The 12,829-nt window shown below is 42.3% G+C and overlaps 1 protein-coding gene across 1 annotated transcript; it reads right to left on the bottom strand.

Moving 5' to 3' along the window:
* Window positions 1-1,786: 1,786 nt before the first annotated feature.
* On the bottom strand, window positions 1,787-11,166 carry ANKRD1 (ankyrin repeat domain 1). The gene is made up of 9 exons (XM_081075097.1): window positions 10,741-11,166; window positions 9,894-10,073; window positions 8,857-8,994; window positions 8,642-8,749; window positions 7,486-7,584; window positions 5,878-5,976; window positions 5,549-5,647; window positions 5,312-5,410; window positions 1,787-2,675 (listed from the first exon to the last, which is right to left on the bottom strand). The coding sequence occupies exons 1-9, from the start codon at window positions 10,765-10,767 to the stop codon at window positions 2,565-2,567; spliced, it is 960 nt and encodes a 319-aa protein (XP_080931223.1). The 5' UTR covers window positions 10,768-11,166; the 3' UTR covers window positions 1,787-2,564.
* Between the last annotated feature and the right edge of the window lie 1,663 nt (window positions 11,167-12,829).

Below are 12,829 nucleotides of genomic sequence, written 5' to 3'. Positions count from 1 at the left end.
CCTCTGCACTAGTGCTCATCTTTATATATGGAGACACAATATATAAGGTGCTTTAACCCCTTCCTGTCTTCTCTCCTGTCACCTCCCAGCTCTTGTGGGGAGGGGGACTTGAGGAAGACATCCTAAAGAGAGAACTAGGTCACATAATAGCACACCCAAATTATGCCATGGGAGACGTCATTGTTAGCAAGAGAAAGGTTGCCTGTGTTGTAGGTGCTTTCCTTGGTAGAAATGGCAGGACCCTGAGCTTTAAGGATGTGAGAGGTTAGAGCCAGGACCCTAGAAGGAGGGGAGAGGGGTGGTAAAAGGGAGTGAGGTGGGGGTAGAGAACAGAGAAGGAAGCTCCCAATGCCCCTGGGCCCGGACTGTGGATTGTTAGGAGACTAGAAAGAAAAGGTTCAAAAATATTTCAGACCATCCTCACAACTCCCAGTGTGTCCATGGCCGCTATCTGGGAGACCTGGGTATGGACTGTGTGTATACGCCCTCTCAGTGTTAGAGGCAAAGCTAAGAGGTTATGTGTGTGATCCTGTCTGGAATGAGTTTTGGGGGAGGTGTACCAGTGCTAGTGTTTCACATTGGCCTTCAGACATTTCCTAAAGTGACAAGTTTTTCCCATAACCTTGCCCTTTCCTATGTTCTCTCTACTGCCTGGGATGTTCTGTGCTAGAACAACTCTAGGGTACCCTCCAGATTCCACTGAAAAGCCACCACCTCAAAGAAGTCTTTGTAGAAATCCCCTCCCGCGTCAAATGATGTGCCTCCACATCTGAGACTTTCACAACACTCTGTATTTTTTGCTTCATTGTACTTATCACAGATATTTGCTATATATTAATATTTATTTCTGTGATTATTTCTTTAGTATTCACCTGTTCCGGGAAGGCAGGGCAGGGACAATCTCGTTTTCTCATCACAGGTCTTAGCACCTGGACCAGCACCTGGCAACAGAATCCCTGGAGGTCAGAAATCATTGATCAGGTGTGTTTTCTTGTGTGAGGACTTTGACACTGTCAGCCACTGTCCACAGGAATTGTTCAACTTCGATAGTGGAGCCTGGATGGAACATCTGTGGGGACAAAGTCCCAAAAAGCAGTTTCCAGGCTCTTGGCCTCACATAGAAAGGTGCTGTCTGGAGTAGTAAATGGCCATCAGCTGTGGCCAGTTGGCCGTCAGCTGTAACCAGTGAGCCATTGGCCACTAATATAAGTGTCTTGGCTACGCTAGCAGAAGAAATGGGGGCTAGCAAGAGCGGATTGCAGAGAGGCGGATGCCGCCGGCGAGAATATAGTGGTATGACTCCCCTTCTTATGGCTCCATGGGTGTTCTTTTTTGCCCTCACCACCTCCTGCATTCTTATGTGGGGAGCGGGAGCAGAGACCCTGCAGGCCGCCCAGAACGACAACGTCTCAGGGAGCACTTGTTGAACTTGCAATAATAATTCTGTCCACCAGGGGTCTCGTCCCCCATCATGGGGCCAAAAGAACTTGTACTCCTTTCTACCTTCAGGGTTTTCGCAGCCTTGCTGCTCTATGTGTGATTGTGGCCTGCCACTACCTCTGCATTACCTGGGACCTTATCAGACATGGAGAATCTCAGGTCCTGCTTCAGACGGGCAGAACCAGAATCTGCATTTTAACAAGATGCTCAGGTGATCTGTATACATAATAGAAACTGAGAACACGACATTCCTAATCTGAAAAACTTAGAATACTTAGAAAAAAACCCATCTAAATGACCTTTTTCACACGGTTCTTTCCCACTATACTTAAAGAAGTACTTAGAAAGAGGTTTAGAATCTGTTTGCTTTTATTATGAATATAAAATATACGTATGACATACTATACATTTACACATTTACAATTTGCAGTTGCTTTCATCTTTTTTGAGCACATTCCGTTCAGCACGGCCCAATTCCCCACTCCCTCCACGGCGCTCCGCGTACTCTCGGGACGTTCCCTTCACCTTGGTGCAGTGTGTGACTTGGTAAGAAATACCAAGCCCGGACAAAAAAACGGCTGGCTGTCCTGTCCTTCTCACAGGATCTCTTTCATTCTACTGTTTCCTTTTCTGTTATTACATGCCTTCCATTGCCTCAGACTTCAGGAATAAAAAGAGGGGCTGCAATAATCACCTTTGCTTTCTAAAAACACCCTTGAAATGGCCCACATGAGTGAGGTAACTCATACGTAGGTACTGAGAACACTGCTCAGGAACATGGTTTAAGAGCTATCTACAGGAAGGCTTTGAAGCGTTATGTATGAATCAAGCTTTGCTCGCCAGATGGATGGCCATAAAGGATCTGAGTACCAGCAGTGTCGAAGTACACTTAAAAATAAATAAATAAATACAACAGGAATACATACAAATAAATAGAGTGAGTTTCACTAAGGAAAATTTCAATACCTATATCCTCGTGCTTTCTCAAAATTTCATGAGGTGTCACTTGACAACAAGTTGACAAGAAGAGGTTGGGTTTTACCATAGTTGCTCTTCGGGGCTGTGCCTTCCAAATGCCGGTGAAGCACAGCTGATGAAAGAGCTGTGCTCTTTCGTCGTTTCTCTTAGAATGCAGCTATGCGAGAGGTTTTGTAGGAGTTTTCTTTGAGGCCGTCAAATATTGCTTTGGTTCCATTCTGCCAGTGTAACACCAGATCCATCGGTGTCTTCCCAGCCTAATCAAAACAGACAATTTGACTTCCAGATGGGAGGCATCTGTAAGTTCACGTTCTCTCTGTGTGTTTAATGAGGTAATGGGTAGGAGTGTGGCACTGAAGTCTTTTATGCTTTTCTCTATGAGTAATTTGCCGTTTATAGTCAAACCAGTCCTTCACTGGTTCCCACAGGAATGCTTTTGTCATTTCAGATTAGCAGTGTTCTCCCCCCACCCCCCCACCCATGGGACTATTTCAGGTATTGATAAAAATTCCTGGTCCCTAGACACAAAATGGCAAGAGCACCCCAAGTCATTTTGAGGTTCAATAAAATGCCTCCATAATCTCCAGTATTCTGCAGAATGGGCACAGGGTTGTACCGTGTTTTCCCAAAAATAAGACTGGGTCTTATATTAATTTTTGCTCCAAAATTAGGGCTTATGTTCAGGGGATGTTGTCCTGAAAAATCGTGCTAGGGCTTATTTTCCGGTTAGGTCTTATTTTTTGGAAAGCACGATAGTTCTGACCTTGTAGTCAAAAACCAGCTCCTGTCAATTTGGAAAATGATTTTTTGATTGATAAAAACTGATGGTAATCAAGCTGCTTCAAAGCCTTAGCTTAAGTACTCAGGTATTTCTCAGTACCATTCCTCCTCCAGGGGGTAGGTTTTTCACAACTGCTCAGAAGTTGCATTCAGCTCTCCCATAAATTTATTTTTCTTGGAGGTGATATCACTGATATGTGATTACATTTTTGAGACCTCCATTTTCTTCTCTTATGAACATGTCTCAAGATATTTACAAAAATTAAAACCATGCCACCTCTCAATTCTTGTGTTTAAATATGTGAAGTCCTGAATTTTTCCATCTCTATTCAGAAGCCTCTCTTTAACCCAGATATTGCAAACTGGCAGCTTTGAGGCAAAAATCAGTGTAGAGACCTGTTTTGTTTTGGCCCAAACAGAGCTTAGATTTTTTTTTTTTTTACGTTGGAATTAATTGGCAACAGTTGGAAATTAGAGATTTCCCAACTGAATTTGTGATCTCTGAAAAAAATTTGAAGAGTTGGCAGTATGACACTCGTGGTTCCTTAGAGCAACAATGGACTAAATTGGGTTAGCACCTCTGCCTTTCCAAGTTATGTGCAAAGACTTCCACAGCCACCCATGTCAGTCATTTATATGATCTGCCTGTCTTGTACATATTGCGTTAGTAGTCCTATGGCCTTCACTTTGGAATTTCCCGTCTCTAGCATCTTCCTTGAGAAACACTTAGCAGCAGACATGAAGAAAGAGTTTTGGACAACAATCCTATGTGTGTTGTTTCCAGTGCCCTTCAAGGGGGTGGCCAATAGCTTACTGGTCTTTTGGGGGAACAATGATCCATTGGGTCAATGACATTAATAGTTCCAGAACCCTTATGCCTGAGTCTAACATATTCAGAGCCGTGGGCCCTATGTGTGTATTTTGGGCTATTCTTCCACAAATTCCTTGCCCTCCTTCCTGTTGAAATCTATCTCCTGATTTTCTGGCTACTTACACATTCTCCCCAAATCAGTATGCTATTTATTTCTGCTGATACTTGTCTCACTACCTGCGAAAAAAATCATATTTTCTGCATCTTTGGAGATGTCATTGAATCTACTCTTTTTCTGATATTTTATTGAAATTATTAGATAAAACCAATCCCAATATCAAGGATAAGGGAACCCTACTCTTAACACTTTAATACCCTAAAGCATTCTCTATTCCTTGCATTTATTCTTTGTTCCTGTTACCAAGCCAATTTTTTTTTAATGATGAAATATTCCTCTCAGTCTCAGAGTAACACAATAAGAAAAAATTATTCACATTATATGATCACTGGGGTTTTCTTTTCCTTTTTTTTAAAAAGTGATTCTCCAAAAGCTTTCAAATTATTTCTTCAGTAATTTACACCCATTCCTCTGAGTGATATATTTAAAGCTTATATTAGATGATGTTTGCCTGGGAATTGGGATCATGAGAAGTTGGTTATGTTTCCTGCTTACAGATGAAGCTAAATTAATACGTACTTGTAGAAGGGACTTGTACAAGCATTTTCAGATGCCTAAATATAGGAAGTTATTTTGAGGGATGAGCAGATAAACCAAAGTGGAGAATAGATGGAAATTATCTCAAAAATATAGGCAGAAGCACAGCTCCCACTGGAAGGAAGTGGTAGCGTGTCATGCTGTTGTAAGGAGGGAAGGACTTCTCAATTGACTCAGATTACATATAGATTGACTTGAGTTCATTGTCTCTTGGCTGCATGGACCACTTCAGGAATGGGGAGTGTCTGTATTCCTGACAGCCCAGGTCTTGCTCAGCCAAGGCAGATGGCCCTTGTGTTTGCGAAGGTGAGCAGTTTGACCACCTTTTATTTTCAAGGCCAAATTTTAAAAGCCTAGCCACTGTCCTAGACACGGGAGCCATAGCAGTCACTGTGGCTTCCCCCATCTCTGACCAGGTGACCTGAGTAAGGTAAGCAGTGTCATGACGGAATAGACAGGGACGCTTGAACCATGACAAGACCCCTGTCTGGAAATACTACCGTTGTGGGACTATTTCCAGGTCTGTGAGATAACGCTTTTGTAGATTAGGAAGGCTGCAAGCGGGGCCCCTTCTTTGGAGCACTTACACAGTTCTTGACATTGAGATCGGCGCCGTACATGATCAGGAGTCTGATCATCTTGTAACGATTCAGTCTCACAGCATCATGCAGGGGGGTATCTCCTTCCTAGAGAAGCAGAGTGAACAGGCTAAAGCTGGGCCTGAAGACAGGAAGTGGGTCCGGAGAGGGTACCCAGCTTGGGGAGTGATTCCAAATAAATGAGGAGTGAAGCTTTAGGAGGCCCAAGTCTACGCATCTACTCACTCTGTCCTTGGCGTTGAGGTCTGCCTGGCAGGCGATGAGATGCTCTGCGCACTCGTAGTGACCGGTCCTCACTGCCACATGCAGCGCTGTGCTGAGTAACTGGGGAATTGAAGAACGCTGCTGATTTACTGGGTGTGAGGATGGGGGCTGTTCCAGACCCCAAGGCATGGAGGGCAGGGGGCCGGGGTAGTGGCCACTCCGGTACCTCACACAGCATGTGAGGTGGTTTTGGGAGTCCGGAGAAGAAGCAGAAGGGGCGGGGAGGGGAAAGAAGAGGAAGAGAGGAACGAGGAGGATGGGGGAAGGGAACAAGGAAAGAGGAGAAATACCTTATCCCGGGCACTGATTTTTGCTCCTTTATTCAGCAACAATTTTAAGACATCCAGGTTTCCTCCACGGCTCGCCCAGTGGATGGCTGTGGATTCAAGCTATACCCGGAAGGTAAAAGGACATAATTAACGTAACGAAGACTCTGGTCAGACGAATTCATACTTGCTTTCTAAGGCCCAGGAACACCAGGTTTGCTAGGGCATCTGTGATAGCAATGATTGTCCTTGTGTAGATGGCTGATTCCAGCTCGTTGCCAAATGTTTTAGCTAAACTACATGCATGTGAATGTATGTACCCTCATATGTGTGCCTCATTAGGAAATTCTTAATCAATCTAAGAACTATGTTTTTGAAAAAGAATAAGAACTATAATTTACTGAGAATTTTTTTGTGCCAACATGGTGCTACCATGCCTAGACCTGTTGTGTGATCTTCCCAGCAATGTTGTGAGTTAGGGGTGACGGCGCTCATTTTGCAGACGAGAAAAACAAGGCTCCAAAATACTCCAGTTTCTTGCCCAAGGACACAGCTAGTAAGTAAGTGGCAGAATAGATATTCAAACGGGCAGCTGCTGGGAACTTGAACCACGTTTGCCAAATATGTATACTGAAAAGTTCTAGCGAAACATATTTAAAAATCCTGGCAGAATAAAAGTGGTCCCTTCCAAAAGGTTTTAATCGATCTGATACCTCTTCCTGTGTCCTTGTTTTTTCCTCTTGCTGGTTCTCTGCTGTCATTTGTGCCAGCACAGCCTCTTACCTTGACGGCCGTCACTTGTGGTCAATGCAAACTGCACTTACTCAGAAGATTCCCTCTTCACTGATCTGTTTCGGATACCCCTGGCCTTCCAAATCCCACACTCATGAATTTTAGTGTCTTTCCATGCAAATTTTATTTTTTTGTTTCTTTAGATTGGTTTTCTGTGTGTTTGTCTTTTGGGTTCAATTTCGGCCAAATCCTTTGGACTCTTGATATCCTTTTCCACTTTGCTATAAAGTCAAATTGAGCTGCATTTAAATAAATAAAGCATTTTCCCAGCTCAATTTCAGTTCGTAAAATACACTGTCTTTGTAGAAATCACTGTGGTTGAATTATTGAGGTCTGAATAGCAGCTACTTTCATAGATGCAGTTCATTTAGTATGCAGTCTAGCCCCAAATCTCATTGAGGGCGCTCGGCATCTATCATATAAGGTGAGCAGCTAGAGAATTCTGATTCATTGCTGGCAGCCAGGGGCCAAAGAGCAGAAGGCCGTGTATAATAGAAAGACAGGGATGTCGAAAGGCAAGTGTCGACTCTATTACTTCTCAGTAATGCTACTGACTTGATAATGACCCAACTCTCTGATGAGGATATTGAATTCTGTTCAACAGTGTTCACTTCCTTCTTTTCCCTGGAATACTCCTCTCCTTTTCAGTATGTATAGAAAATACTTTCCACATGGCCTTGTCCCATCTCCCAAGTTTCCTTTGTACCGAGAAATAAGCTTTTGCCTAGTTCTCTCAGATCAATTTTCAATCCACTCAGCCCAGTGTTTCATTGTAGGTTTTCTCAAGCTTCATGTAGTCTACTCATTTTGGCTTATTTCCAAGCAAAAAAATATATTTACCATATCACGGCATTCAATCTGGGCTCCAGCTTCCATTAACTTCTCCACAATTGCCAAATGCCCTTCCAGGCATGCTCTATGAAGAGCTGTCCGTTTATACTGTCAGAATAGAGATTAAAAGAAGAGAGAGAGAGAAAAAAAAAAAGATATATAAAAATGTGCATAAATCCTTTCTAGGAGGTATGAATTTGGAGGCGCTGATGACCTAATTGATAGAAACTTGAGTGTTTCTTTATGAATTGGAAATGTCAAATTCACTAAAATTGCAGACTTAGAACAATTATCCTGCAACTGAGATTTGAGCTTCCTGCAATGAATATTTCTAAGTGCCTAGAGGTCTACATCGAGGGATATGAACTTGAAGGTTCAAAACTACCTACTTGCTGGCTTTCCCTTTCTTTTATTTTGTGCAGTGTTCAGTGTTTGCCATGCAAATCAGACAGTTTTCTTCCATCTGGGACCGGTGTTGTTATGTTGAATATCAAAAAGTATTGAATTCATTTTTAAGAAAATGGGATGCTCATTTTTAGTTCAACTTCAGAAATAATTCCCCATTTCAGTTCATGGGGGGAAAGAATACAAAAAAGATTAGTGATTTCTGGTAAATTGGCTTCATATGAATGGATGAATAGATTTTTAAAGCTGGAACAACTTTAGGCATTATTGCATGCCAGTGCCCTCTATTTACAATCAAGGAAACTGAGGTCTAGAACATGAAAATTAGCTGCTAAAGATCAAGTAGCAAAGTAGTGAAAGAGCCGGCACTTGAACTCCAGTCTCCAGATTCCCTGTCTAGAACTGATATTTGGGTCCAATCAGAAATAATGCTAGTAATATATTTCTGCAAAGGTGACTTATTGGCCTTTCCTTATTAAAAGTCTGTCCCAAGGATGTAAGAAGTTAACGGCAAACTGAAAAATCAGCCAAAAATATATGAGAGTGCAAAAAATAATTCAATCCATAGCACTAATCCAGCTTTTTTTTTTTTTCCTTCGTGCATGGTACCCTCCTCTTCTGTTGCCGCCATATGTAGCAACAGCTGGGGAAACTGTTTCAGGTGGACTGATTTTTGGCACCATATTAGCAAGGCTGCAGTAAAGCATAAGAAACACAATATTAATGAGCTGGATTTTTCAGTGCTTTGTATAAGCCTTACCTCATCACAGACATCTGGATTGTTCTTGTCTGACAAGAATTTTTCTATTACTGGCAGTTTATTCTCCAGGGCAGCCTTCAGAAACCGAGGCACATCCACAGGTTCTGTCTAAAGCCAAAAATAGTGAGAGTTACCATGAGCATTCCAACATCCAATCAAACTCTCCACAGATACTTATTCCCCTGTAGCATACTACAAAACCGAATAGCGCTTACAATGATTTCGGGTTCAGGTTCCTTCACAACTGGAACTTTACTTTTCCTGTATTTTTTCTTCTTCTTCAGTTGAATGATAGTTTCAAGGTCTTCTAAATTTTCAAGCTTTGATCTTTGTTCTAGTTTTTTCTTCTTGAGCTGAAAAACAAATCCATATTTCAAAATATGGTGAGTTCTACTGACAAGCATTCTGGTTGTGTCTAAACAAAATCTGCTAGGTCTCCGATATGTATGGGAACAGTTGCAGCAAAAAAAATTTGAAAAGTAAATCTTTGATTTTGATTCAGTGATTTCTTATTCAGGTATTTGGGGGTCTAATTTTTTCAGCTAATTCCTTTCATCTTCACTTCTCTTGCATGTAGCCCGAGCTTTTGACTAGCTAGGAGGATCTAGTCCCTATGTGATGATTTTGTAATTACTGCCACAAACCCCAGATTTCCGTTGAATATTTTTTATCATACTCAAGATTTTTTTTTAACCCAAAAGAATCCTGTAATAAATGTTAAGCTTTGAAATATCAGTGCCAGTCTCTTGCAGGTGGTCCCTAATCAAGGCCCATGAAACAGACTGTCCTGAGACTACAGCTAACTAATGCATATTTTGTCTGTGGTTAATAAGTAATGAAAATTCACCCAATAGCACAGATATTGTCAACACAAATAAGCAGATACAGTCAAACAATGATCCATGGACCAGAAACCACATTACTGAAAAAGAGAGATCTCCCTTGCTTGGAATTAACCAGACGGCATGTGACATGAGAAATTCACTGGACACATTTCTCTTTCCAAATCTTTCAAGTAGAACATGGTCATTGAATATTCAATCATTGATTCAGAATCCAGAGGTCATAATCTTGCTAAGGAATTATTTCCCATAACCTGTCCCATAGAAGTTACCTCTTTATGGGTTCGAATTTGGTAAAGAAACATCTTTGGAACGGTAGCATTTTGTTTCTTTCCTCCTTCCTGCTTGGCACCTCTATCCCCTACTCCATCCTCAACCTCCTGCTAGTGAATTCCACAGAAGGTTCTTACCTCTGCCTCTCGTTGTTTCTCAATTCTCCACTGTTGCTCCGCAAGGATCATGGAGTGGGCTGGAAGTGTTTTCAGGTCCTCTTGCTTCTCCAAAGTAACAGCAGCCTCATACTGTCCATCTGTGAAATCCTTAGGAAGGAACTCCCCAGTGTCTCCACTGCCATTCTTCTTCCCTGTGACCTATGAGGGAAGAAGATGGCAGGATCAGAAGTAGCAGGGCCTGCCCTGGGTTCATTCTCCATAGAGGATGCTGCAGGAGGCTCCTGGTCCTTTCTCCCTGGTGACAGCTGCCTCCTTGCCGCACAGCGCCAGACCCCAGGCTGCAGCGCACTGCTGTGCTCTGCCAGGATTGCCTTCAGGTACTTGTCGGGCTATCTAGTTAAGGCAAGGTTTAGGTTAGATTGATATTTTTAAATCTACTTTAAATCTGCTTGATCACATTTCTCCTAGAAAAATCACAACCCTCCCCTCCCCTCTGATTATTTAAAATTCTTCCATTTTAGGTACTTTTGATGGCTTTTGGCCTTGAGTTGTAAAGTCTTCAGACATATGTTCTGGCAATAGACCTTCTTCCCTAAGGCATTTCAGTAACTACATGTGATTCTATACTTCACTAATAAAACCAAAGGAGAAGATAATAAAGAGGAAATAGGTAGAAAATTCATTACTGCCAGCTCCGTTTTCCCAATTTCACTTATTTCATCAAATAAACCAAACATTTTCCATATATGACATGTTCAGAGTACCTGCGCCTTACGCCTGAAAGAAAAGGACATTTCAATTTTCAAATAAAAACTTAGACTGAACCAGCAACTTTCACTGCGTAGAAATGAGGTGTCTTACATACCAGCTCCTCTACTTTCAGCAGCATCATGTTGGCCCGAAGTTCGTCTGTATGTTTCCTCCTGTGGAATGACTCCCTTGAGTTGGCCCTGCTGAGCTCCAGACCGGTCAGCTTATATAGCTAGGACTGGGTGAGATAATCTTCCAACCTGGGAACCCAAGTAACACCCCAGCCCCCACCAGTGGCCAACTCAGAGGCAGGTGAATTTTCGTTCCAGACTCAGTGTCTGGGAAGCAGAAGAGGGAGGGGATGACAAGTAACCTCACTGAATATGTGAATCAAGATGAAATGTGAGAGGGCCATTCCTTTGGCAGTGACCACAGAGCTCAGCAATGCAAGTCATCCTATTTATCGGGAAGCCAGGGGACAGCTGCCTGTGGATATTGCACCACAATGCTGCTCCCTTTCCTTCTTTGTCAGCTTTCATATGACTGAGCCTATCAAGAAAATGTAAATACCCTGCATATCACATTCCCAATAATATCTTTCTGATAACCAGACTTATCAACACTTCACTTGGGGGAAGTGTTGCTTCAGGACATCCTATTCCTGTGGGTAAACATGCTGAGAGCAAAGGATTCGAGTCCACATGGCCCTTGTCTATATCTGTTTGGAATTCTCTGGGGTGATGTCTGGGGCTAAAAAGGCCCCATGACATGCCATCTCACTATCATTATAAGAAATTGAAAGCACTCAGTAATGCACTTTTGTTTGATGGTGTCATAGGCCATAATTAGCGTATGACATGTTTCCTGTCTTCTAAAACAGCATACTTAACTGGAGCAATTTTTATTCAAAAAAGATCCAAATGGTCTAGAGATAGATTATGTGAGACCGGTTTTTAGCAATGGTATGACCTTTGAGAACCAAAGTTCTCAGATGCTATGGGAGTTTGTCAAAAATTCAGATCCCTGGGCCCCACATCAGGGCATTCTGAGTTGATTTATGGTGAGTCCTAGGAATCTGTATTTTTCAAAGCACTCAGATAATTCTGATGCATCAGGTTTGAGATACATTGCCAGAGAAGGAGGAGCTTTGCTTTGGAAGGGGGAGAAAGGACCTCTGTTTCTGGTTTCCCGTCTCTGAGGTGTTAAATTATGTAAAAATATTTAGGTGTCTTTGTAGTTCAAGGAGAAACTGGGGTTATTATATCTTCAAAGCTACTTAAAATCTGATTTTTTCTTTTTTTCCAGTAAAAGAAAGGAGGAAAAAGTGAAAGAAAGGGTGTGTTAATGAGTGGAGTGTTAATTAGGATATTGTGTTGACCTTTCTGTGTCTGTCACTCCCTCAAACTTACCCGCTCAACGGACATGGCTGCCATTCTCTTCTCACCCCCTGAAACTGATCAGCCCATGGATAGTTTTTCTGGAACTTGCAAAATGAGACATTGACTCCCAAAACTAAACATCGGCAAAGATGGACCCTCCCAGTAACTCTTGTATCCGGTCTGGTCTCCTAACGTTCTATACTAAAAGAGGTTTTACTTATAAGAAGTTTCCTGGTGTTTTCTTTGAAGTGGAGATAGCTATTACCATGTTCATTGATCTCTTTAAGTAAAAAGTGATCATTTAAGCTTTTCCTACTATTTCTTATGCCTTTTGTTCCAGGCCAGACCTAAACTGAGGGGAGTGTTAGGAGATATCTTTGGGGAAGAGTCATGGGTTAAGGGTCTAGAATATGGAATCCCAGAGCTGTTAGTGCCCTCAAAGCTGGAGTAAGACCAATGCTTTCATTTTACAGAGAGGATACTGAGGCACAGAAACATGAAGTAACTTGGCTGTAGATACACTGCTAGTTGGTGGATGCTAGGTTTAAGAGTTTGGATTCCATCCAATAGAAGCGGAGCCCAGAGCAGATTTTCTAGGGCAGTTCATACCTAGAGCCACTCAGGGCGCTACCACAACTGGTTAAAAGGCTCTTCAGTGTGCATATCACCTCAAAGTTGCAAACTGAAAGTGGGTAGGATAGTTCAGCATGCCCATTCCTTCCTCTAGACCCTTAAGTGCCCCTGACTGGTTCTGTACAGGAAGCTCCAGGAAGTCTTGAAGAAAACTTTGCAAAGGACACTTGAGGAAGGGTTGAGGGAATGAGC

This window comes from Rhinolophus hipposideros, assembly GCF_964194185.1.
Source record: "Rhinolophus hipposideros genome assembly, chromosome: 15".
Taxonomy (NCBI): Eukaryota; Metazoa; Chordata; class Mammalia; order Chiroptera; family Rhinolophidae; genus Rhinolophus; species Rhinolophus hipposideros.
This window is presented reverse-complemented; position numbering and strand designations above follow the sequence as displayed.

Coding starts and splice junctions, on each gene's coding strand:
- ANKRD1 (XM_081075097.1), bottom strand. CDS start 10,767: ATGATGCTGCTGAAAGTAGAGGAGCTG. Junction 5,977..7,485: donor AGATTGAATGCCGTGATATG/GTAAATATATTT, acceptor TTCCGGGTATAG/CTTGAATCCACAGCCATCCA. Junction 2,676..5,311: donor ATCTCAATGTCAAGAACTGT/GTAAGTGCTCCA, acceptor TGTTTTGATTAG/GCTGGGAAGACACCGATGGA.